Source organism: Lepus europaeus, chromosome 20, assembly GCF_033115175.1.
Source record: "Lepus europaeus isolate LE1 chromosome 20, mLepTim1.pri, whole genome shotgun sequence".
NCBI classification, from domain to species: domain Eukaryota; kingdom Metazoa; phylum Chordata; class Mammalia; order Lagomorpha; family Leporidae; genus Lepus; species Lepus europaeus.
In genome coordinates this window covers 28,467,489-28,493,787 of record NC_084846.1, presented here as the reverse complement: position 1 = coordinate 28,493,787, position 26,299 = coordinate 28,467,489, and the positions used below count along the sequence as shown (strand labels likewise).

At 38.5% G+C, this 26,299-nt stretch overlaps 1 protein-coding gene across 7 annotated transcripts in view; it reads right to left on the bottom strand.

The window, feature by feature from the left end:
* PALS2 (protein associated with LIN7 2, MAGUK p55 family member) overlaps positions 1-26,299 on the bottom strand; it is a 121,124-nt gene that overhangs the window by 31,407 nt on the left and 63,418 nt on the right. For 6 of the 7 annotated variants that reach the window (XM_062178148.1, XM_062178150.1, XM_062178151.1 and 3 more), the window contains 3 exons: positions 16,691-16,843; positions 13,133-13,285; positions 12,466-12,693 (listed from right to left, as the gene is read on the bottom strand). In XM_062178148.1, the coding sequence (XP_062034132.1) occupies positions 12,466-12,693; positions 13,133-13,285; positions 16,691-16,843 (534 nt within the window). Of the gene's footprint in view, positions 1-12,465; positions 12,694-13,132; positions 13,338-16,690; positions 16,844-26,299 lie in introns of those variants that run through there. The other variant, XM_062178154.1, reaches the window with a different exon arrangement.

Here is a 26,299-nt window from a genome sequence, read left to right as displayed (position 1 = left end):
ATGCTGTTTTCCTATCTGTTCATCATACTTCCAAAAATACAACTACATAAGATATTTAAATAATAAGTAGATATATTAGTGTGGTAAAAACCAATGTGACTGATGCATCCTGAAATAATTTAAAAATAACTAAATTTGGTTACATGAAATAAAAGTTTGGTTACTTGCAATTGTATGTTTTTTTTTGTAGAAAACAGTGAAAATATCTTCAATAGCTTTGAAAAGGCTAAAAATTCATGCTTTAAAAAATCAGTAAGCCAATTTTTTTTTTCCTGATAGACAATTTTAGAATTATCTAAAAAGCAAGCAAACAATATTCAAGATTGCTAAAGTGTGAGAGTTTGCCTTGACAATGGCATGCAGCTCAACGTTTTGGCAACAACAACAAAAAAACCAAAATGACTTAAATTTAATCAAGGTAATTTTAATTCTGATAAAACAGAAAAACCAAGTACCAGCGAATGTTCTCAAATAACATCATACCTGATGGACATGTGCTGGATGCCTCTCCATATTGATGCAACTCTAAAAATATATTTTTCAATTGCATAAGTAAAGCCAGACTTTCAACTTATAATAAACAAAATATAAACAAATTACTGATCTATTTCATTACTTCACTCTTTCGGTAGAGCACTTCCCTCCCTAATCAATTGTCACAAGGGAAAATCCATGCAAATTACAAGTGACAGAAGCAAAAAGTTAGAGGTTTTGGAGAGGAGGCTGAGAAAAAGGATTACTATGTTAAAGCTATATATATATATTTATATTTGCATACCCTGTATCTCAAGAAGGGTGTGTGAGTTAAGACCTATGCCTTGTCATCTAACCATGAGTGTGGTCATCAAGCTTACGTGTAAAACACAACATACTTTGCAACGATAACGCTCAGACTTTACAAAATAGTCCAAAATCCAAATATTCATACTTGTACTTCTTTTGAATTGCTCCCTAAATACAGTTATTTGTAGAATACAAACTATATCTCTCAAAAAGATTTCTAGAAGGAGCAATGCTTACAATTTTTACTTATTAAATTAATTGTGAGATATAACTTAGGTGTTCAAAAACTCAGATTAACCTGGCTTTATTTTGAACTTTAAGCTTTAAAAAACCTTTGATCTAGATATTTGGCAATGGCCTTAAAACCATAAGGATTTAACTAGATTATATTTCATTAAATGCATTTTAAAGTGCTTCACTAATAGGTTATGCATGTTAACTGTTCATTATTAAAATACTTCAATTCCATATTCTTATTACTAAAAGAATAGTAAAAAATTTTTAAGAAGATAGAATACAGAAAGGAAGCACAGATGGCTTTCAAACTAAGGAAAGGCAGTATTTTGGCAGAGTGGGTGTTAAGCCACCCACTTGGAATGCCTGCATCCCACATGAGAGTGCCAGTGCAAGTTCCAGCTACTCTACTTCTATTCTAGCTTCCTGCTGATGTGTCCTAGTAGGCTACAGATGATGGTTCAAGTGCATGGGCCCCTGCTACCCATGTGGGAAACATGGATGGAGCCCCAGGCTCTACTTCAGCCTGGTCCAACCTGACTGTTGCAGGCATTTGGGGCATGAATTAGCAGATGGGGTAACTGTGTGTGTTGCTCTGCCTTTCAAGTAGATGAAAATAAACATAAAACAACCCCAAAACAGAAACGTTCAACTTTAGAGTAAAAAAATGTACAACTTACAACTATATTATGAATATATTTTCTTCCTACCTCATCAGAAATCCAAATATTTGATAACATTGTGTTGACAGTACGGTGGGCTAACAGGCCTATGGAACAATGCTTAAACTTGTCAGGAGCACAATATGGCAATAGCTATCAAGATTACAAATGTATAAACCTTCTGACCCAGTAATGTATTTCTGGGAATGTATTCAACAGTTATCAATATGATAGACATAAAATGACTTGTGTATAGGAATTTTTTTTTAAAGATTTATTTATTTGAAAGGCAGAGTTAAAGAGAGGCAGTGGCAGAATGAGAGAAGTCTTCCATCTGATAGTTCACTCCCCAGATGGCTGCAACGGCTGGAGCTGGGCCAATCCAAAGCCAGGAGCTTCTTCCGGGCCTCCCACACAAGTGCAGTGGCCCAAGGACTTGGGTCATCTTTTACTGCTTTCCCAGGCCATAGCAGAGAGCTGGATGGGAAATGGAGCAGCTGGTAGTTGAATTGGTGCCCATATGGGATGCTAGCACTGCAGGGTGCGGCTTTACCTGCTATGCCACAGCACCAGCCCTCGTGTATAGGACTATTAACTACTGACTTACTTCTAAGAGGAAAATATTAAAAGCAATATGTAGAGAACGGCTAAGTTTATGGAATATAACACTATTGGGCTGTTTAAAAAAGGTGTGTGTTTAAGTGTCAAAGGGATCACATAAACAAGATTAGTGTCTACTAATACTGATAAAATTAAAAAGAAGAGAACAATCCAACTTGGGAAGCGGGATACACAGCAGACTCACAGAATGGCAGATGTCCTAAACAGCACTCTGGCCTCAAAATCAGCCCTTAAGGCATTTGGATCTGGCTAAAAAAGTCCATGAGAGTATTTCAGGCATGGAAAGCCAAGACACTCTGGCAAAACAAAAACAAAAACAAAAAACAAACAAACAAACAAAAACCTAAATGAAAGATCTCTATGAGTGAGATCCCAGTGAAAAGAATGGGCCATCAAAGAAGGTATCTTTCTCTGAAGGGAGGAGAGAACTTCCACTTTTACTATGGCCTTGTCTAAATAAGATCGGAGTTGGCGAACTCAAGAGGCTTCCATAGCCTTGGCAGCTCATGACAAGAGCTTCAGGTGATTACTGACATCATAAATAAGAGTGTCAATTGTTAAATCAACAACAGGAGTCACTGTGCACTTACTTCCCAGGTAGGATCTCTGTCTTTAAGGTGTTGTAATATGTGAATTAATGGTATAACTAGTACTCAAACAGTACTTTAAACTTTGTGTTTCTGTGTGGGTGCAAACTGTTGAAATCTACTTAGTATATACTAAATTGATCTTCTATATATAAAGATAATTGAAAATGAATCTTAATGAAGAATGGGATGGGAGACAGAGTGGGAGATGGGATAGTTGCGGGTGGGAGGGAGATTATGGGAGGGGAGGGGGGAGCCGCTATAATCCAAAAGCTGTACTTCAGAAATTTATATTTACTAAATAAAAATTTTTACAATATCAACAGGCTATCCAGGAACCAAGGAGGAAAGATCCTTAAGATACATGGTTTAGTGGAAAAAATACAAGGTACAAAATACCATGTTTGCTATGCAACAAATGAAAAAGGAGGTGGAAGGAGAATAAAAATAGGTAACTACCATTTACTAGCATATGAATAAAGACACTCTGGGAAGATAAACTAATAGCATAGTTTCTTACTGAGATGGTCAGAACTATGTAGTAGAAAGGAATCAGAGGAAGATAGCTGGATATATCTATATCTATATTTATATATAGATATAAATTTTTTTCTACTATGGGAATGATTCACTTATTCAAATGACTCCTATTCTGACTTAGATGAAGTAACATGACCCTTCAATCTGAGACTATTAAAAAACTGGACATATTATATGAAACAGTGTTTTTCAAGACACCAGAGATCAGATAATGGAAACAGGATGAACCCTGCAAATGCCCCAGCTAACTACACAGTCACATCCTAGATTTCCTTTGTCTGGGTCACACCTGGCAAAGCTAAAAAACCAAGAGCTGAAAGAATCAAACTACTGCCAAGGAACTGTATCCTAGAACAAAGTTTAAGAATATACATTTTTAAGACTTATTTAATGGAGTGGGTGCTGTGGCATAGTGGGTAAAGCTGCTGCCTGCAGTGCCAGCATCCCATATGGGCGCCGGTTTGAGTTCTGGCTGCTCCACTTCTGATCCAGCTCTCTACTATGGCCTGGGAAAGCAGAAGAGGATGGCCCAAGCCCTAGGGCCCCTGCATCCATGTGGGAGACTCAGAGGACACTCCTGGCTTCAGATCGGAAGCTCTGGCCATTGTGGCCAACTGGGCCGTGAACCAGTGGATAGAAGACCTCTTTGTGTAACTCTTTCAAATAAATCAATTTATTTACATGAAAGGCAGAGAGAGAATGAATGAAATGATCTTCCATCTGCTAGTTCACCCCCCAAATGGCTGCATCATTGGGACTGGGCCAGGGCAAAGCCAGGAGTCTGAAACTCCATCCAGGTCTCCCACTTGGGCCATCTGCTGCTGCTTTCCCAGGCACAGTAGCAGGGAGGTGGATGGGAAGTGAAGCAAGTGGGACTTGACCCAGAGCCCATGTGGGATGCCAGCCTCGCAGGCGGCAGCTTAACCCACTGTACAATTCCTGCCCCTACTTAAGAATATTTCTAATACTGAAATATCCGTCACCCAACAAGGTAAAATTCATGATTCCTGGAAGCCAATCAAAAATTACCAGCACACTAGGAAGCAGGAAATATGCCTTAGAATGAAGAGAAAACTGAGTGGTCCACTCAAAGACAACTGTGATAGAACTAATAGACAAGGACATTACAGTGATTAATTTAACTTTGCATATTGGATTTCTATGCTAAGAAGCTAGAGAAAGAACCTGCCTGGTATGTTAAGTAGACACACACTGATACAAAAGGAGATCCAATATGAACTTAAAGAGATGAAAAGCAAAGTGTCTAAGATACAAACTCTATCAGCTCTGACAGCAGAATGCAGGAGGGCATACAGGTGAGCAAGCTTGACACAGAGTGATAAAACTATTCAAAATGGAGTACATGGAGGGAAAAAGGCTAAAGAAATGAAAAGAGCATCAGTGAGCTATGGACATCATCAAGGAGCCTAATATACAGAGCATCTCAAAAAGTTCATGGAAAAATACAATTAAAAGTGTAAGTTTATTCTGATGCAAATTTTAAAAATTATGTGGAAAATATGTGAAATGAGAAAACTATGCATGGGTTTCAAAAAATATTTGGCAGCTAGATTTAAGACACAGAGCTATAAAACTTCTGGAGGAACTATAGGAGAAAATTCTGCTAATCTTGGGTTTGCATAGGTTTCTTACAAAAGAACAAAGGTATGATTTACAAAAGTCAAAAAAATTGAGCTTAATCAAAATTAAGAACTTTTGCTCTTTGAATGAGACACTGTTAAGAGAAGGGAAAACAAGCCAGACCAGAAGAAAATGTTTGCAAATCACAATTCTTATGAAGCACTTATATCCAGAAAATACAAAGAATGCTCAAAACTAAATAAGAAACCAACTCAAAAAATGGACAAAAGATATGAAGATACTTCTTGGGGGCAGGTGTAAGCACTGTACATGGGCAAAAAGAAGGTTTATATTGTTTAATCACCAAGGAAATGTAAATTAAAACTATAATGAGACACTACTACACATCTATAAGAATGGCTAAAATTATGGGCTAGTGCTGTGGTGTAGTGGGTAAAAGCTGCCACCTGCAGTGCCAACATTCCATATGGGCAACAGTTCAAGTACCAGCTACTCCACTTCCATTCCAGCTCTCTGCTATTGCCTGAGAAAGCAGTGGAAGATGGCCCAAGTCCTTGGATCCCTGCACTCACATGGGAAACATGGAAGAAGCTCCAAGCTCCTGGCTTTGGAATAGCCCAGCTCTGGCCGTTGTGGCCACTTGGGAAGTGAATCAGCAGATGGAAGATCTCTCTCTCTGCCTCTGCCTCTCTGGTTTCAAATAAATTTTTTTTTTTTAAAAAAGAACTGCTAAATTTCAAAAGATGGACCATAACACATATGCTCAAGATGTGGAGTAATAATGTGAATTGGACAATCATTTTTTAAAACAGTTTATTTCTTTTAAAGTTCAACATCCACCTACTATATCACCAAATCCTTCCAACTCCCATATATTTACCTGAGACTAATGTACAAATGTTGATGGCAGGGTTATTTGTAATAGTCCCCAAATGTTAACAATGAAAATGTTCATCAGTCAGTTAATGGGTAAACTGTGCTACAACCATCCAATAGAATAGGCTTTGTGAATAAAAAGCAATGAACTATCAATAAATATAACACAGGTGAATCCCAAAATAATTAGCTGAAAGAGGGCAGATCAACAAAGCTTTTTTAAAAAAGTCTACATGTATGATTCCACTTTCATTTAAAAAAAAAAAAGGCGGGGGTGGGATGCAAAAACTTATGTATACGGACAGAAAGCAGAGCAGCAGCTGCCTGGAGTGAGGGGGAGGCCAAGGCATCGGGAGGGAAGGACACAAGTGGATTTAAGGAAACTGCTGGGGTGACATATGTTCATGACCTTGACTGTGTTGATAGTTTCAAAGGTGCATGTGGATATCCAGATTTATCAAGCTGTACACTTTAACTGGATGTTATTTGCAGAGACTTTATCTCAAACATGCTTTGAAAAGTCAAATCAAAATCAGTAAAGTACAAAAAAATATTCTTCAGAAATATTGCTGTGCCAACGCAGCTGACAATAATTAGCAGGACAAAATAAATAAGATGGATAAATGGCTGAAGAAACAGCTCCACTGTGACTGATGTTAAATTACGTGTGGCTAGTAATTTCGTTGGAATGTGTTGGCTAAACATGGTGCGAGTGTTGCTAATAGAACCTGGGTCCCCAGTCATAGTTCCACACTCAAGCGAGTCCGTATCAGAGTGAGTCCGTATCAGAGTGAGTGACAAGAGGTAAACACAGTGATCACGGTTGCTAAGTGCTCCATGACGAGAGCTGAGATAACGAAGGAAGGATATTTTTTTTTTCCTGTAGATTTTCAAAGTGTCTGAACTTGGCTTGCTTAATTACACACACACACCACTTTGAAATTATCAAGGAGATCAGAATATATATATTTAAAAAAAGGCTTGTAGGGGATTTCACACTTCTGTATGGCATATATCCATCTGGAGACCACAAATGTAAGCTTCAGTTAGTCAAATAAAAATCCTTACCAAAAAAAAAAAAAAAATCTGTTAACCTAGGCTGCTGAGAATTATACTAACTATAATTCTTTTTTTTTTTTTTTTTGAGGACATACTTGTTTTATTCTGATTTAAGGGGACTAACCATAATTCTTAAATCCAGACCACACTTGAATCACCAGTCCACGCAAAGATTGTTTTTGTTTGTTCAATTTTAATAGTATAATAAAGAGCCACCCAAAACAAAGAGTAGAATTGTGAGTGATCCTCCTGCCTCCATTCCATTTCATCCCATCATCCTGGCCTCCCCAATCAAGGTAACCCTCACCCTGACTCTTGTGTTCACAAGCTCTTGCTTTTCCTTTTGTACACAGTTCTAATTTTATCTATATGTATTCTTTAATTGCAGTTATTTTAAATAAACAATCATGTTACATGCATGTCATATTTTAGGATTTACATGCTTCCAGCTGTACATATGTAAGAATTGTTCTAGGAAACAACTGCATCATGATAGATGTTAACAGTCTACTCAGAGATAGTAAACTATGTCTTTCCTCAATGTGGTTATACAGACTTACATTGCTCCCAGCAATGTAGATGAAACACTATAGATTCACATCTACAATTTCTGGCCATTGAGTAGGATAAAATGGTATCTTACAGTGTAACTTTTTAAGCATATCTTCATATATTTACTGACCAAGTGTTCCCTTCTGCTTGATTTTTGTATGTAGAGTCAAACAGGAACACAACTTCAAACACTGCCTTTATGAATAACCAATTTCCTCCATTCATTCAATAGCTTCTTTTCTCACTGCAATTTTAGATCATTTATTGAAGCAATATACATGTGCAGGTCTTTCTCTGAGCTAATCCATTGATCATGCTGTCAATTTCAGTGCCTAAGCCAATAATATCTTGATTCCTACACATTAATGATAAGTCCTGTTCTGCCTCAAAATTATCTTGGCTATTCATCCTCTCAAATTCCATGAAAAACTCTTGGAATACTGACCGGAATTCCATTGAATCTACAAGTCAGTCTGAGGAAAACTGACATCTTTACAATATCATCTTCCTGCTCAAGAACATGATTTTTTTAGTTGTCTTAACCATTTTTTGTGTGTTGAGGTCTTCAATTTTTTGATAGACTTATTCCTAGACATAACATGACATTCTCTGATTCTATTGTAAATGATGTCTTAGTTACGTTTCTAGCTGTATGCTGATGACATAAAAATGCAAATGACTTTTGTATATTAATTTATTTTCAAGCACTTTGCTATATTCTTATTTCTAAGTTTATAGTTGTTTGGGCATTTTCTATGCCAAACATCCTATAATTTGAAACTAAAACTTCTTCCTCCCCAGACTTCCTGCATCAGGACCTTGGAGGCCACACTGAACGCAAGTGCTGCTAGCAAAGGCCCTTTCCCAGCTCGTTTTTTTTTTTTTAAAGTAACTGAAGACTTCATTTACTTTTGTTTTAAACTTCGTTTCTCACTTCTTTGGCTTATAAATAACTGCATAAATTAAAGACAGCAGTGTCCCAAGAGTCTTGGAATTTTAAATACTATGGATCTACATTTCATTAGATCCTAAAAATTTTTAAAAAGCAGTCAAAATTCTTGAACTTGTTTTAAGCAGCTGAATCTATTCAGTTTGCCTCACTGTCAGAAGCTTCACCAAAATTCTGAACAAGGTCCCCCTCCTCAAGAGCAATGGTGGCTTCCTGTCCAGCTTCTGCCCCTGTCCTGAAGCTTCTCAACACCAAGCTGGTGTAGGATGCTGGTGGCATTTCCACCAGCAGCTGCTCTGTCTTAGCATGGCTGCGAATGGCCAAAGTGTTTGCTGCCAGAGATGCTGAACATTGGGATTGTTAAACAGGATCTCTACTCCCTGATTTGCAAACACATTACCTCTTCCGTGTCAGAGATACTACTTATTTCTAATTTCTTTGAGGAGAACTGAAGATTGCATCATCAGCTATGACAGACAGTGTTGGTTGTATCACTGGAGGGCAGCTCCTTTTCACAAATGCATACTTTTCCCAGAGCCTGGCAAGTTCCCCTGGTTTATGATGGGCTGGGTTCTTTTCATTTTGTTGGAAATGGGGCTTCACGGGGCACTAGGGTTGGCACTCAAGAGGTCTCAGGCAGACTAGCCGAGAGTTCAGTTTCTGATAAAGGGAAAACTTCTAACATTCAACAATTCAGAATGTTCAAAGTCTTTTTTTTTTTTAAGGAAATTAAGGCAATTCCCTCTTGCTCCTAATTTACTAATCTTTAGTGAAAAATATGAAAAGCTATTCTATTTTAATCAAATTGTCTGTTGGTTATTTTCCTTTATTTTTTAATTATTTTTAATTATTAAAGGTTATTTTCCTTTAATCTGTTAATATATTTAGTTACATATACAGATTTTCTAATATAAAACTGTGCCAGCATACCTAGGACAAATCCAGCTCAGATACACTGTATTACCTCTTTCTATACACAATCAAATTTGATTTAGTAATATTTTGTTGGGAATTTTAACAGTTTACCCTTGAGTCAAACAGCACTACAATTTATTTTTTTATTAATGCTTTTGGAAACCAGGTCGTATTGACCTGAAAGAAGGAGTAAGAAAGATTTCCCATCAGTTGGCCTCAGTGAACAAACGGAATTAGGAGCTGTCTCTGGAAACCTAAATTATATGTAAGTTGAAGAACCTCAGAATTGGCTACAATTTCTAACTCACCCTGATCCTCAGATTTAGAAGTGCAAACCTTTATGTCTCATAGAAGAGTTTGGACTTCTGGCCAGTGCTGTACACACTTTGAAAACCACCATCCTGGTAGGGAGAGCTCCTGTCTTCCAGCTGCTATCCCAGCAGTCGCACGGAACCACACGTGACTCTCCCTGATCCGTGGCCACATTCTAGACTCCCAGTGGATAAGTGAAACTGCAGATAGCACCAAATCCCACAATTTAATACCTTTTCCATCTTCACTAAACATTTGTCACGCAATATGGCCATAACGTTTGCAGGTTGAGGTGTGACAGTAAAACCAGCGTGGATTTTTCTCCTGCTCCACAATTTCACAGATAGGAGATTCATTCCTATGCAGATTAAAGCAAGCTCAGGATATGACTGCTTTTCTTAATAAAGTTGACAATTTTCACCTATTCACTTAAAGGCAGCACCTTATGACTTCTCTTTGACACTGATAATTCTCTCTGAATTGCTAGCATCACTCTCTTGTATTCTGGGGCATCATTAAGTAAACAATAAGAGATAACTGAACACAGGCACTGTGAAAGAGCAACAGTGAACCTGATAGCTCAGGTTAAGTGACTAATGGGCAGGGAGTAATGTACACAGCATGCATGTGCTGAACACAGGAATGCTTCAGGTCTGGGGAGGGGCAGGGGAAGATTTCTTCAGGCTATCAGGTGGTATACAATTTAAAACCTATGAGTTAATTCTGGAATATTCCATTGAATATTTTCAGACCACGGTTGGCCACAGTCAACTGAAACTGCAGCGGGAGTGACTACCGTGCTGCACGGTGGGACCTGGAGTGAGTCAGAGGTTAACTGCCCTTGCTTGCCCATAGCTTTCTCTGCAGAGGGGGCCCACAGTTTGCCCAGCACAGTCCTGGCCTGTGCCTACTGCTCCAGCATAAGCAGCAACACTCCTAGTTCTCGTTTTCATTTTAGAAAATGTCCCAATTTGAAGAAGTCTTAGCCCTCCTTGAAAGCTTTCATGCCATAGTCTCTTTTCTTCTTTATGGTAGGATAGACCTAGTATTTCCTGATGCTTATATGATCTCCTCTTCCCCATTTAAAACATCTCCCCCCAAAATGTTAATTGAAACCAGGGTTTGAGACACTATGGGTGGAGAAAAAAATTTATGTGCATTTCATGAAATTCACTTCACCAGGTATAAAACTTATAATGGAATTTGGGCCAAAATTCAAGCTATTACTAATATGAAAATCTGTTTTCTCTGAAAAAGTCCATTATAGTCATGGTGAGTTGGAAGAATTCTGGAGCTTGGAACACAGTGGAGATGGAGGGAACCCAAACAACATTCTATCACAACTTACACATAACAAACAAGCATATATAAATCTTAAATTTTACTTTCCCAATTATTCAGGTCCAAGATAGGACTCATGTTATCACAAACAGAAATGTGTCAGTTGAGGAATGAAGGTGGTCTGAATGATATGGAATGTCTAAGTCCTAATATTTTTTTCATGATTTTTTCTCTTGAAGGTCTCTACACTCATTTTAACTAAGTTCATTCCAAGTCTTTCATTTTTCAGAAGTCTAATTTACACACCAAAACTCATGATTAAGTATCTTATCCTATGTTCCAAAGAACAGTTAGAAAGAGGCACTCAACCAATGTTATTTCAAAGAATTGAATGGAAATATAAAAACTAAACTTTTACACTCTCATATTAACATGAAATAAGATACAGTGGCAATATCTTATATAAGAAAACATGATTTCACTTATGTATCATAAAATAAATTTCTGGAACAAACTTGCACAGGAGAGCTGTCAATCTAAAAACCGATAGGTATTTTTTGTATTTCTTCATTATCTAGGGTTAAAAACCCTCTCTTCAATTCCAACACTCTGACCATAATTTTCAGTTGTCTCTGCACTTATCTTACTTTTGTTTCTTTACACTTCCTTACAACACAGCTACTTTATACCACCATGACGACAGCCATGGAGCTGCTATGTGAGAATTACATAAATTAACTTATTTATTCCTCAACAATCTTTTGAGGAAAAAGTGTTAGTTATCCCTAAGTACACAGGTGGGGAAAACGAAGCACAGAGACGATAAGCAAGTAAATGGCATATCTGATACCCACGTAGTTTTAACCATTCCTTAGAACTTCCCTTCACAAATCACCTCATGCTTTCAAGTATATACCACCTGATGATCATCTCCTCCCTCTTAAAATTCATCCAACATAACGAGGCTGATATCATTACAACATTCCCATGGTCAATCCTCTATTATTTCAAAATACAGATCACATGTGTGCAAACCAAGTGTCCAAGGTCTTCTTCCAGCTATGCCCATCCTCTCTGGCCTCCTTCCTCACTTAGCCCATCACGTCAACACTAAGCAAGAGGTGGTCTGGACTGTGTGCTTAGCCTCGTACAGTACCTAACACAATGCCGGGAACATCACAGATGCCAGAAATGCCTGCCTGGTTAATAGAGGAAGGCTGTGGGGCTTCTCTGATACCCAGCTGTAAGCCACTGTAATACCAGGACTTACGGTGATCACCAAGAAATTTCTTTACTATTTCCTTTAGAATAGTAAGGTACTATTGTTTAAAAATTCAAAAATTCACCCACGATAAAAATAAGGCAATTCAGAATCATTAAATCAGAGAGTTGGTTTTTCCTTTTCCTTAGCAAAATAGTAGCAACTGACGGTTTTATCCAACTGTGTGTTTAAAGAAATACAATTAATATTACCAAAAATTTTATTACTAACCTGTTGAGGAGTAATAGTATCTCTATAACTTGGTAAAATTTTTAAAGTGACACTTCCACTAATATTTTTCAGTAATTCCTGTAACTCCTTTGGATTGTTTCCAACCTCATGGCCGTTGACTTCTTTAATGATATCTCCCACATGAAGCAGACCTTGTCGATCTATCATTCCTCCATGAAGGATTCTGGCAATCACCAAGTCATTGTTCTCAACTCTAAACGTTACACCCTATAGGATATAAGGAATTGAATTCTAATTTATTTTATTAAGTAGAAATACATAAATACTCATGAATATATATAAGGAAATTGTAACACTAGGTAAATGAGTCACATTTATTTTTTTCATTACTGCTCTCGCCTATCAATATTTCAATCCCATTAAACCACGTGCAACTGTGACTACCACTCCATGAGAAAAGAATGTTCACAGAAAGATTAACTCTACAAATTAAACATATACTACGAAGTAGGCTGTGTCCCACGGGGTAAAGGAAGCTCAAGGGAGCAAGGAAAAGTATTTATGTATTCATATGGACTTATTTGATAAAACAGGAATACAGTTTTCATAAGAATACACTGTGAAAAAGAAAAAAAGACAGGGTAGTGACTGAGCCGCACATTATCTCCTGTTTCAGATTCAAGAAGGCACACATTCGTCTACTCACCAATGGCTCCCCAGCTCTTTTGTGAATACCAAGAATACGAATGGCATCCACAGGTAACAACTGATTATTGATAGAAGAGTTATTCATTTCTGGGCTTGATGGAGGGGACTCATAACACTTTGATGCCACAATGTCATGGGCTTCCAAGAGTGACTGTAAGGAGTCAAAACAGCCTGTGGTTATTAGCCACTGACAGAATAAGTCACTAAAAATAAAATATATAGAGAACACTTTTAAGAGATAGAAAAACATACAGCTTTACTTATTAACATTCTTGTTTTAGGATTGAAGAGGTTGATAAAATTCAGTCACTTTTTATTTTTTTGAGAGGCAGAGACAGAGGGAGAGGGGAGGGAACCAATGCTACCACATCTGCTGGTTCACTCCCCAAATGCCTGCAACAAACCCTAGCAGAATAGGAGCAATGAACTCATTCTAGGTCTCCCAGATAGGAGGCAGGAACCCAATTACTTAGCTGTGCCTGCTTCCTCTCAGGGTGTGCATTAGCAGGAAGCTGGAGTCAGGAGCTGGGTCTTGAACCCAGGAACGGGACTCTGATGTGGGACATGGTGTTCTTAACTGGCACATTAACTGTTAAGCTAAATGCTGACCCCAGACACAGTGTTTTAAAGCAGCATGTTCACTGGAGACTGAACCTAGGTTTCCAAGTCTGGTGCAGTGAAGGCACCGGATTTCACTGTCACAACTGTCATGATCATCATTCAATATTTACCATTAATCCCCATTTATTAGGTATCATAAGAAATAATGATGGCTCTGATTTTTACATTAGTAATTAGTAATTACACTGCTACTTTAGTAATATAATTTTACATGTATAACATGTGTGTTAAAAGATGTCCAACAGAAAATAAGTATCGGCATTTTACATCAGTAACAGGAAATTTTATATACCAATAAAGGTTTTAGTCTGTGAAAGATGCACTTTTGGGAAAGAAAAAAGAGCCAATAATGGTCCTGAAAACAATGTATTTTTATTTTTGTTATTTACTATATATGTAGCATTATCATGGATGATTTAGATTTAGCTTTCTAGAAATTTCTTAACATTCTTTTGCTATTTAAAAAAATTCATTCCATATTCTAAATGAGTAATTTGTACTGCAATTGTGCATACCTGTCATAAAGCTACATTAAAACTTTTTTGACTGGATAGACTACAAGTTCAAGAACAGTAAAACAAAAATAAAGGGAACAAATATCAACAGGTATCAACAGGTTCAGAACACAATCAATCAGGATGTTTGTTAATTTCTCAGCATTTCATGATATCACTTATAAGAAACTGAAGAAAAATTTCCAAAAAAAAAAAAAAAAAAGCAAATTCACAAATCCACATGTAAAGGTTCTCCCTATACATATCGGAAGGTATTCAAAGCTCCACCCTGGACTGCTTGGATTTCCATCCTGTGTTCTCGGGCAGGAGCAGTCACTCTTGTGAGAACTACTTCTCACACACAGGTAACTCCTAGTTTTATATCTGTGAACCAGAACTCTCAAAACTTTGGATTCAGATGTTAAACTCTGCCCACAACTAACCAGTCATGACATCCTGAAAACCAAAGAGTAAGGAGTCTAGAGAATTAAAACATCTCCTTAACAAAATACCCATAGGTTCACAATGGTATTATAAAGACAAAAGGAGCAACAAGACTCATTTACTATAATTTGAAACTCCCATTTTAAACAACTATTTATACTGAAAATTGGTAAAGGGAAGAATCCAGCACTTCCCTGATTTTTCAAGTAGGAAATGCACTACAGGATAATTCAACAGGTGAACTGAGGAGAAATGCTACAAATAGAAAAATACCAGATAATAAATAAGAGAATGCAAAAAATTCATGTGTAACTTCTAATAAAAATATTGATTTAGGTAAGAATTATTTGTGCTCATCAGTAGGTAAACAGTTAAGAAGTGGCATTTGTATAAATGTTAGAATAGTAACTAAGCGGAGACCTCAGAGAAAGATTATCATCACTCTTAGTTGAGACCAATCTCGGCATCAACAGAGTTGGGCCAATCAGGTATTATTTATCTTCTGAAATAATTTAAAATTTTATTTGTTTAGTTTGAGAGAGAGAGAACCCCATCTCCTGATTAATTCCCCAAATGCCTAGGAGCTGGGAACTCAATCCAGTTGTCCCATGTGGGTGGCAGAGCCCCAGTTGTTTGAGCCATCACTGCTGCCTCCCAGGGTCTGCATTAGCAGGAAGGTAGAAGTGGGAGCAGAGTCAGAGAAGCCAGGACTTGAACTCAGGCATTGAGAACTGGGATGTGAATCCCAACAAGCATCTTCATCACTGTGCCAAATACCCACCTCTGATGTAGTTTAATTCACACTGTGTATCATTTACAATACAGTCTGGCCCCAACGAATGAACTTAAAGAATCTGTTTACAGGAAATAGAAGGGATAACTAAACTACGCAGTGGGGAAGCAACCATTCAAACCAAGGAGGGGGACATTCTACAAGGTCAGCATCATGATCAAAAGGGAAAGGGGAGGCTCCAGCCAGATGCCATAGATAGACCTAGGCTGGAAATGAGTGAGTACCACACTCTCCCTCCAAGGTTTCCCGCTGTCCTCAGGATAAAGTCCAAGGTACTTTATAAGGATCTGATCAACTGGCAGTGCGTAAGGTGTCTGTGACATGTGTCATTTTTCTTTTTCGCCTAATATACTGACTTGTGTAGGAACTATTGCACTTTTAAATCTTCATTTTTTGCAGTAACATTGCTGGAAAATCACATAAAGTCTTTGGCTCAGACAGAACAAAAGGGTGTTTCCATTTGATTTTCGGTGCTAAGATTTCCAAGGGAAAGCACAGGTGAGCCTTCCTTCTTCTATCCCATTCTTTCACCACTAAAACGCACCGTCTGTCATAAATCTAGTTGCTGTGTATGGATGGATGTATTTTTATTCTCTTCAATTACTCTATTTTCCTAAATTGCCCCAACACCAAATTATCCTACTCTGGGTTTAAAAGAAATAGTCCCTGCCCTTTCTCTTCTGAAATGGATCCTTCTTTGTGAAACTGATAAACTCTTAATTGGGAAAGGCCAATGCTTAAATTGCATTTATTTTTTTACTTAGTATGTTATGTAATAGAAGTTTCTACCCTTACACAGCTTTCTTCTGCCCCACAGTAATCAGCTGCGCCCCAGTCTTGAGAAACACATGCAAAATGTGCATTACTGGGCCCCAGAAGGACTTGGCATCAGAGAAGAAGCAAACAAGAAAAAGTCCATTATCACAGTGAGGAAAATATCTCTTGCATGTGTCCTGATGGTGAATTAGAGCTGTTTTCTTTAACCACACAAAGGAAAACCCATTGTGATATATTTCTGTTATAGACACTGTATGTACATTTAGCCACGTATATCCAATCTTGTACCCTGACACAGCAAGATATTAAAATACCTAAGTTGGAATTTACATACTTACAAAATATAGTCCTAAATCATCCTAAAAATCCACCATCATAAAGTTGAACTTAACCACTCCTGGAGAGGAGGAGGACAGGGAAAGGTTACCTGGAAGTGTGGTTCTTTGAGTATGCCAACCAGTTCTGCCGCATTTTCATCCACGTTTATGAGAGGAGTGATATCCTCCAGAATTTCATTGACTAATTCCAAGTTATTGTCACTGACAGCTTCTAGTTTCGAGTCTTCAAGTTTCTCATGAGCCTGGAAAAAATGACAGTGGCTTCAAGTAATAGCATCTGTTTTGCTCCTGATCATGGCTTACTTCTGGGTTTTTTTTCCATAATTTTGAAAGATAATACTTGGAGGATTCATTGAAAGCAAATTTTTTAATCAGAGACAATATGCATACTGTACAGTAATTATGCAATATAGTCAACCTTGGCCTCTATTCTTACACTGAAAGTCATAGAATGTGACTCATTTTTCTAATAATCCATGAAAAATCTGAACAGAGTAGATGACTATTTAAAAAAACACATACTCCCTGCTCACTGACAGAATTTCTTATTATTTTCTAGTTGAGATTTAAACTTTAGACGCTATTTATGTTTTACTAAAATAAATGAGCATAACAAAAACAAAGAATAGGAACAGAACCACTATGTCAGTATTTTAAAATATGATAGAAAGCATTCTGGAAGTCCCAAAACGCTAAAGCTACAACTTTTCAATTCTTAAAATCAGCGAAGAGTCCATTCTCGGCAGGTGATTATTGCATTGTTCTCTGAAAGACCAGATGACTTCATTACAGGAATGACCCCCTCCTGTTTCTGTGTCTTAGGTTGCTTTGTTGTTTGAATTCTCACAATCTTTCCCACAGAAAATGGACCATGAATTGCAGCGTTACACAAAATACATAATGTCAATTATCCTTTAATAGGAGCAAAGCATAGTTTTAAATTCAAACTGAGAATAAAAATAAGGTCGGCTTGCTTTCCTGATAAAAGGCTGCTCTCTGATTCTGAAGATGGGAAAAGTATGACTATTAAGGTTTAACATAAATAAAACCACATAAGATGATAAATCCAAACATATTATTTCAAGATTCATTTCTATAAATGCATAACAAATCTAAATTTAAAGTGGTAACTGCAGGAACTTTATCAGACACCTGTAACAATGTACATGCCATTTCCACCACATATGGTAGATTCTTCAGAGTACACATATACCATTCTAATGCTGACAAGAATCTTTTTGTTTAAATGTACTTTTTTCCTAGGTGATTCACAAGAGTGAAGTAAGTTCTTAGTTGGAAGGCAGAGCTACATATTAAGCAACATTTTAAAGAACAACCTCAAAACAAACAAAATTTAAAGATATGTCAAATAAATTAATAAAGAAAGAGCTACTGAACAAAAATTAAAATATCAAAAACAGCAAATGTTACTTAAACAGAGGAAGAAGCTTCTGTTAGATGTTGATGAGAAAAAATTACGAAGTCTAAAAAATGCCACAGTGGATGAGAATGGTAACTATCTTTCTGAAAGAACAACACAAGCCAGACCAAGACAGGGAGACAGGGCTCTCAACATGTACCATGGCATGATCATCATCTCTGGAAGACACTGAAGCGATCTACATAACTTGGTAATTATAAACAACCTAAAATTTCTGACAGTTTCAATAGAAATATTGCCAGTTAAATTAAAAACCAAATGAACAAAAACACGAGGGGCAGGTGCTTGGTGCAGTGGTTAACCTGCCACTTGGGATGCTTGCATCCCATATCAGTGTCTGGGTTTGACGCCAAGCTCTGCTTCAGATCCCAGCTTTCTGCTAATGTGTAACCTGGGGGGCAGTAGGGGACTGCCTGGGTACTTGGATCCGGGATATCCGTATTCAGTTTCTGACTCCTGACTTCGGTTTGGCTCGGCTCTGGCTGATGTGGGCATTTGAAAGTGGGCCAGCAGCTTGGGCCAGCAGCTGTGTCTCACTGTCACTCTGCATTTTAAATGAATTTTCCAAAAAGATTTATTTATTTGAAAGGCAGAGTTATATAGACAGAGGGAGAGACACAAAGACGGAGACATCTTCCATCTTATTTCAAGAAAGAGAAGTGTTAGAAGCTAGCCTAACTCAAGAAAGATAGGTTTCACTAGCCACAAACGGACAGGACTGTGCCATGACTGACACTGACACACATTTAGACCTGACAGAGATATGGCTTAGCCCTCCTGTATGGCCAGTTCTAAGAATCCCATTCACCACTGCACTTAAGAAAAACGACCTGCAGAGAAGAAAAGGTTCTTTCAGAACTTCTGGGTATTTCTCCCAAGCACAGTCCAAGCACGCTTGCAAAACAAAAATATTTTTATGGGGAAGGCATTTGGCCTAGTGGATGGGGACACCAATTAAGTTGCTCCCAATTCCAGCTTCCTGATAACACAGAACCTAGGAGACAGCAGGTGGTGGTTCATGTAGCTGGATCTCTACTACCTATCTGGGAATCCTGGATGGAGCTCTCAGCTCTTGGGTCTGGCCACAGTGGGGATTTGGGAAGTGAAGCAGTGGATGGAGGCTTTCTGTCTGGTCTCTATCTTGTGAATAATAGTTCAGGAATACTATTTTAGGAATATTACGATAGTATTATATTAATAGTTTAGGAATTTTATTCCTAAAAGTTGTGTGCTATATCTAAAGTGACAAACATATTTTCTAATAATAATAATAGGATTATTATGAGTAGCTTTGCCTTTCTCCCTTAAATCCAAGAACCAAACCATAAATTTTCTATCTTCTCACAACAGGGCTAAGTAAATAGTCACTACTTACTAGATATTGAAAAAGTTAAGTAAAGAGGAAGTAAGCTTGGCTGTAGTCAAGAGTCATTCTCTTCTATTCTAGAGATCTAAAATACAAAACTAACAACAGTCACAAATACCCAAACAGAAATAAGAATTCAAGCAGAAATGAGATGGAGAGAACAGAGAATTCAATTTCTAATTTGCTTCTGCATATCAGAAAGTTTATCAGGATGAGCTTTGCTGTGAAAAATAAAGGATGAAGTAAGCATAGGTAGATTAGAATGAATTATCTAACAAGTAAAGAACTTTTCAGGAGGCCGGTGCTGTGGTGTGGAAGGTTAAGCCTCCACCTGCAGTGCTGGCATCCCATATGGGTGCTGGTTTGAGTCCTGGCTGCTCTGCTTCCAATTTAGTTCCCTGCTCATGCACCTGGGAAAGCAGAAGATGGCCCAAGTTCTTGGGCTCCTGCACCTTGGGAGACCTGGAAAAAACTCCTGGCTTCCGCCTGGCCTAGCCCCAGCTATTGTTGCCATTTAGGGAGTGAACCAAGGGATAACAGATTCTCTCTCTTTCTCTGCCTTTCAAATAGATAAATAAATCTTTAAAAAAAAAAAAAGAAAGAACTTTTCAGAAATCACCTAGTTAAGCACTATGGCACAGAGGTTTGTGATGGTGGACATCCCTTGTTGGAATGCTAGTCCCAGTCCGATTCAGACTCAGCTTCCTCATAATGTGGATGGTAGCTCAAGGATGTGGGTCCCTGTCATCCACATGGGGACCCGACAGTGTTCCAGGCTCTCGGCTTTGGCCTGGACCAGACTTGGCTGTTGCAGCCATTTGGGACGTGCACTAGTGGATGGAAGATTCTCTCCCTCCCTCTCTTTGTCATTCTGTGTTCCAAGTAAGTAAATTATATAAAAAGAAGAAAGAAATCACCTACTTAGCAAAAAAAAAAAAAAAAAAAAAAAAAAGTTGAAATTCCTAGATAACTCACATACAAGGTATTCAGGGAGCTTCTAAATAACACTGGTGAGCCACACAGACTTGTGTAGAATGAGACCCACACAGATATCAAAACACTAGAAAAGGGAATCTGTAACTCCTAATGGTAAAAAGAACATTGCTTTAATAGTATTCAGATAAAACATAAAATAATTTTATTCTATTCTTTGAAAGAGTTCTCTATGATGCAAAGTGCTATAAATTATACCAAAAAGGGCCTAATAAAATTCATTATAAAAACATTTAAAATCTCTTTAAAAATCAGCAAATTCAAAATATAAATAACAAATAGTGTCAAAATAAATCATTAGACAAAAGGCTAATTTCCCTCTAAAGGCATTCTACAAACCAACAAAGGACCAAAATTCATTAACAGAAATGGGCAAAGAATATCAACAAAAGATTCATAGAAAGGGAAATTCAGATAGCTCTGTAATATACAAAAAGATACACAATTTTACTTATGTTAAGAGAAGTAAAACAAAAATCATAATAAAATATCCTTTTTCTTATCAGACTGCCAAGGATAAAAGTTCAGGTAACATACCACGTGGGCGAGATTGTGGTAGAAGGCAGGCATTTTCATACTTTTTTTCACTACTGGGAACTTATATTGGTGAGCAATTTGACCAAATCTATCAAAAATACAGTGATTCTTCTAAGAATTTATTCTAAGGCTATGTATGACAAGTTCAAAATAACAAGTAGCAAGATCACATATTATACCATGTTTAATAAAAGGCTGATGACACGATGGCAAAAAACAATCTAAATGAAAGACCCTGGTGAACAAGACCCCAGCAGAAGGAACAGGCCATCAAGGAGAGAGGCGCCTTTCTCTGAAGGGAGGAAGGAACCTCCACTGTGACACGGCCTTGACTAAACAAGTTCAGAGTCGGTGAACTCAAGGGGCTTCCATAGCCTAGACAGCTCATAGCAAGAGTCTTGGGTGATTGCTGATGTCACAAATAAGAGTGCCAATTGTTAAATCAACAACGGGAGTCACTGGGTACCTGCTCCCCATGTAGGATCTCTGTCCTTAATGTGTTTTACTATGAAACTTAAAAACACTACTAGTCGAACAATACCCTATACCTTGTGCGGTTGTGTGAATGCAGCCTGTTGAAATCCTTGCTTAGTATATACTAAGTTGATCTTCAGTATATGAAGGTAATTGAAAATGAAACTCGATAAAGGGAGGGATGGTAGAGGGAGAGGGGAAGGCCGCGGGAGGGAGGGAGGTGGGGGGGAAGCCACAACAATACAAAAGTTGCACTTTGTAAATTCACATTTATGAAATAAAAAATAAAAAAAAAAAAGAAAAAAAAAGGCTGACTTCAACTGTGCTGTACCCACACAAGGGAAAACCACATCAGCTTCCCAAAGAGTAAATGTATTCTCTAGGTTCTGATGCAGAATCTGCTCCCAAAAGTCAAGGTTTAGAATAGGCAGTATAAATCTACAGCTCCAATTATATTTATTAATGAAAGACTAAAATCTTCCCTCTGGAGTCAGGAACAAGACAAAGATGATCATTCTCACCAATTCTATACAACATCTACACTGGAGGTTCCAACCAAGGCAATCAGGCAAGGCAAAAAAAGAGACATCCAGATCAGAAAACAAGAGGCAGAGATAACTTTACCCATGTATGACATGAGCAGTATTTAGAAAACCCTAAAGAATCTACTAAAACACAACCAGAACAGGTAAATAAGTCCAGCAAGGTAACGGTACCAGAGCGATATATAATAGTCAGATGTATTTTTAAGCACTAGCAATGAGGGGCTGGCACTGTGGGGTAGTGGGCTAAGCCTCTGCCTGTGGCATTAGCATCCTATATGGCTCCAGTTCAATTCCTGGAGGCTCCTCTTCTGATCCAACTCTCTGCTATGGCCTGGGAAAGCACTGAAGATGGCCCAAGTGCTTGGGCCTCTGCACCCATGTGGGAGACTGGAAGGAAGCACCTGGCTGCTGGCTTCGGATCTGCCCAGCTCTGGCCATTGTGGCCATTTGGGGAGTGAACCAGTGATGGAAAACCTTTCTCTCTGTTGCTCCCCCTCTCTGCCTGTAACTCTACCTTTCAAATAAATAAACAAACATTTAAAAAATGAGCACTGGTAATGGAAAATCTGGAAAGAAAATTCAGAAAACAATTTCATTCACAATAACACCAAAAGGAAAAAAAAATACTTAGGAATAAATCTAACAGAAATGTACAACTTATAACCTGAAAAAAACTTCAAAACATCGTTCAAAGAAATTGAAGATGTAAATAAATGGAAAACATCCCTCGTTCACGGATCAGAGACACCACTCAGGCAGCGATACCTCCCACATGAGCTGCAGATTCAGCCTAACACCCACTGGACTTGCAGGTGACTTTCTAGTGGAAGCTGACACACTGACTCTAAAATTCTTAAGGAATGATAAGGGATCGGTAACAGCTGAAATGGTACCGAAAGAGTCACACTTCTGATTTCAAACATACTAAAAGCAACAGTTATCAACACTTCGTGGTACTGCCACAAGGACAAATAGATTAACAGCTTTCTATTAATCTGGAATTTACAGGACAGAAATAAACCCAGACATCAATAATCACCACTGTGTTACGTGTTTGGCTGGGGTGTCAAACCTATTCAATGAAGAAAGAATAGGACAGCAACTGAAAGAACAGTATTTTTCTGACGGAGTTTGTGGTCACGAAAGGCTTCCATATCCTTGGCAGTTCTTGACAAGAGCCCTCAGCTGATCACTGATGTCATAACTAAGAGTGTCAATTGTTAAATCAACAATAAGAGTCACTGTGTACTTACTCCCCACGTAGGACCTCTGTCCTTAATGGGTGGTACTATGAAAATTAACTACAAAACTCATTCCCAAACAATACTTTTTACATTGTGTGTGTGTGTGTGCGCGCCAACTGTTGAAATCTTTACTTAGTATAGAGTTGGTCTTCTGTATATAAACTTAATTTAAAATGAATCTTAATGAAGAATGGGATGGGAGAGGGAGTAGGTGGTAGGACGAGAGTCGGGGTGGGAGGGTGGGTATGGGGGGAAGAACTGCTATATTCCTAAAGCTGTACCTATGAAAAATTGTATTCATTAAATAAAAACTTTAAAAAAGAACAGTATTTTTAACAAATGGACTGGATAGGCACGTGTGAAAGAGAAAATCAGGACTCTTTCCTCATATCATAAATCAACAATTAACTCAAAATGGATCCAAGATCTAAATGTAACATCTGAAACTACAATGCTCACAGCAAACATAGGGGTAAATTTTCATTCACCTTAGATTTGGCAAAAGATTCTTACATATGACTTCAAAATCACTAGCAATAAAATAACAAAATTCAGGGCAGGTATTGTGGTACTGTGGATTAAGCCAGTGCTTAGGTTTCCTGTATCCCAGAGTGTCTGGTTCTAATCCCTTTTCCAGCAAAGGTGCCTGGGAGGCAGCAGATGGTGGCCCAAATACTTGGGTTCCTGTCATCCAAGCTGGAGACCGTGGATGGAGTCTCTGGCTCCTAGCCTTGGCCTGACTCAATCCTGCTATTGTGGGCATTCGGGGAATGAACCAGCATTTTTTTTTTTTTTTGTTAATTTATTTTGACTGGTTAGACAGTGAGAGACAGAGAGAAAGGTCTTCCTTCCATTGGTTCACCCCCAAATGGCCGCTACGGCCAGAACTATGCCGATCCGAAACCAGGAGCCAGGTGCTTCTTCCTGGTCTCCCACATGGGCCCAGGGGCCCAAGCACTTGGGCCATCCTCCACTGCCTTCCTGGGCCACAGCAGAGAGCTGGACTGGAAGTGGAGCAGCCGGGGACTAGAACCTGGCGCCCATATGGGATGCCAGTGCCGCAGGCAGAGGATTAACCAAGTGAGCCATGGCGCCGGCCCCATTAAGTTTTGTGCTTCAAAAACACCATAAAAAATGGAAAGATTACCTATAAATGGGATAAAATTTAGCAAAATTTTATATATACACACATATTTCTACAGGGTATATATACACACACACTTGTTTGCTATCTAAAATATATTAAAAAAAAAACAAAAAAAAAAAACGTTTACAACACCATAACAAAAAGAACCACCCAAATTAAAAGTGGGAAAGGAATGCATACAGATTTTATAGTCAATAAGCACCAAGAAATATGCTCAATATCAGGGAAATACAAATCAAAACCACAAACCCACTAGGATGGTTAGAATCAAAAAGTTAGATAACAAGTGTTAGAGAGCATATACCAGTATCAGAATTCTTACACACTGCTGGTGGGAGTATAAACGGTACAGGCACTTTGCACAATGCTCTGAAAGCTCCCATATGGCATAATAATTCCACTGCTAGGCATACACTCAGAAAAAAATGAAAGACATGTCCACACAGAAATTTGTACACTAATGTCTTTTTAAAAAATTTATTTGAAAGGCAGAGTTACAGAGAGGCAGAGGTAGAGAGAGAGAGATAGGCAAAGATCTTCTACTCGCTGGTTCATTCCCAAAATGGCCACCAATGGCTGGAGCTGGGCCAATCCAAAGCCAGGATCCAGGAGCCTCCTCCGGGTCTCCCACGTGGATGCAGGGGCCCAAGCACTTGAGCTATCTTCTATTGCTTTCCCAGGCTATAACAGAGAGCTCAACCAGAAGTGGAGCAGCCGGGTCTCGAACTGGCACCCATATGGGATGCTGGCACTGTAGGTGGCAGCTTTACCTGCTACTCCACATCGCTGGCCCCCACTAATATTTATAACATCATTTGCAAAATCAGTGGAAACAACCCAACTGTCCATCAACAGATGAATAAACATATCCATGTAAATGGAATATTATTCAGTCATAGAAAGAAACTGCAGGGACCAGCACTGTGGCACAGCAGGTTAACGCCCTGGCATGAAGCATCGGTATCCCATATGGGCGCTGGTTCAAGTCCCAGCTGCTCCTCTTCCGATCCAGCTCTCTGCTGTGGCCCGGGATAGCAGTAGAAGATGGCCCAAGTCCTTGGGCCCCTGCACCCATGTGGGAGACCCGGAGGAGGCTCCTGGCTCCTGGCTTCGGATTGGCACAGCTCTGGCCATCGCAGTCAATTGGGGAGTGAACCTCAGATAGAAGACCTCTCTCACTTTCTATGCCTCTCCTCTCTCTGTGTAACTATGACTTTCAAATAAATAAATAAATCTTAAAAAAAAAAAAAACTGTAGTCTAGTATGTTGGAAGTTAGTAAATCATCCCTTCTATTCTCACAAGGAAAAAAAAGCTGAACAAAGAGAAAATCAAGAATTCTTAGATTCATTGGACAACTGAGGTCACAGGGGAAATTGCTACCCCCTAAAACTGGACAAATAGGTCAATACAGAGCATCACAGCTTGGGTGGATAGAAAACCAGAAGTAGAAACTTCCATCAGAATCAGCACCAGAATACAAAAATTTATAACAACTGATGAACTACTAGAGGCTCAGGGTAGACAAGGTAGGGAATTAAAAAAAAAAAAAAAAATCTAGGGGTCGGGGGTACTCACTCTTCTGCATTTTAAATACGGGAGACTTGAAGCCGACATTGTAGTGTAGTGGGTTAAGTCACTGCTTACAATGCTAGCATCGCATACTGGAGTGTTGGTTCAAGTCTCAGGTGTTTCACTTCCAATCCAGATCCCTGCTAATGTGCCTGGGAGAGCAGACGATAGCCCAAGTGCTTGGTCCCTGCCACCCATATGGGATGTGGGAAATGCATTTGGGGAGTGAACCAGAGGATGGTTCTCTGCTTTTTAAATAAGTAAATAAATAATCTTAAAAATCAAGGAGACCTATCAAGTTCTAGCAGTGAAAACTGGAGAGGAAAACACTTCAAATTTCCAGCAAAGGGAAGGGGGAATTAGCTATTTTGAGATACACGT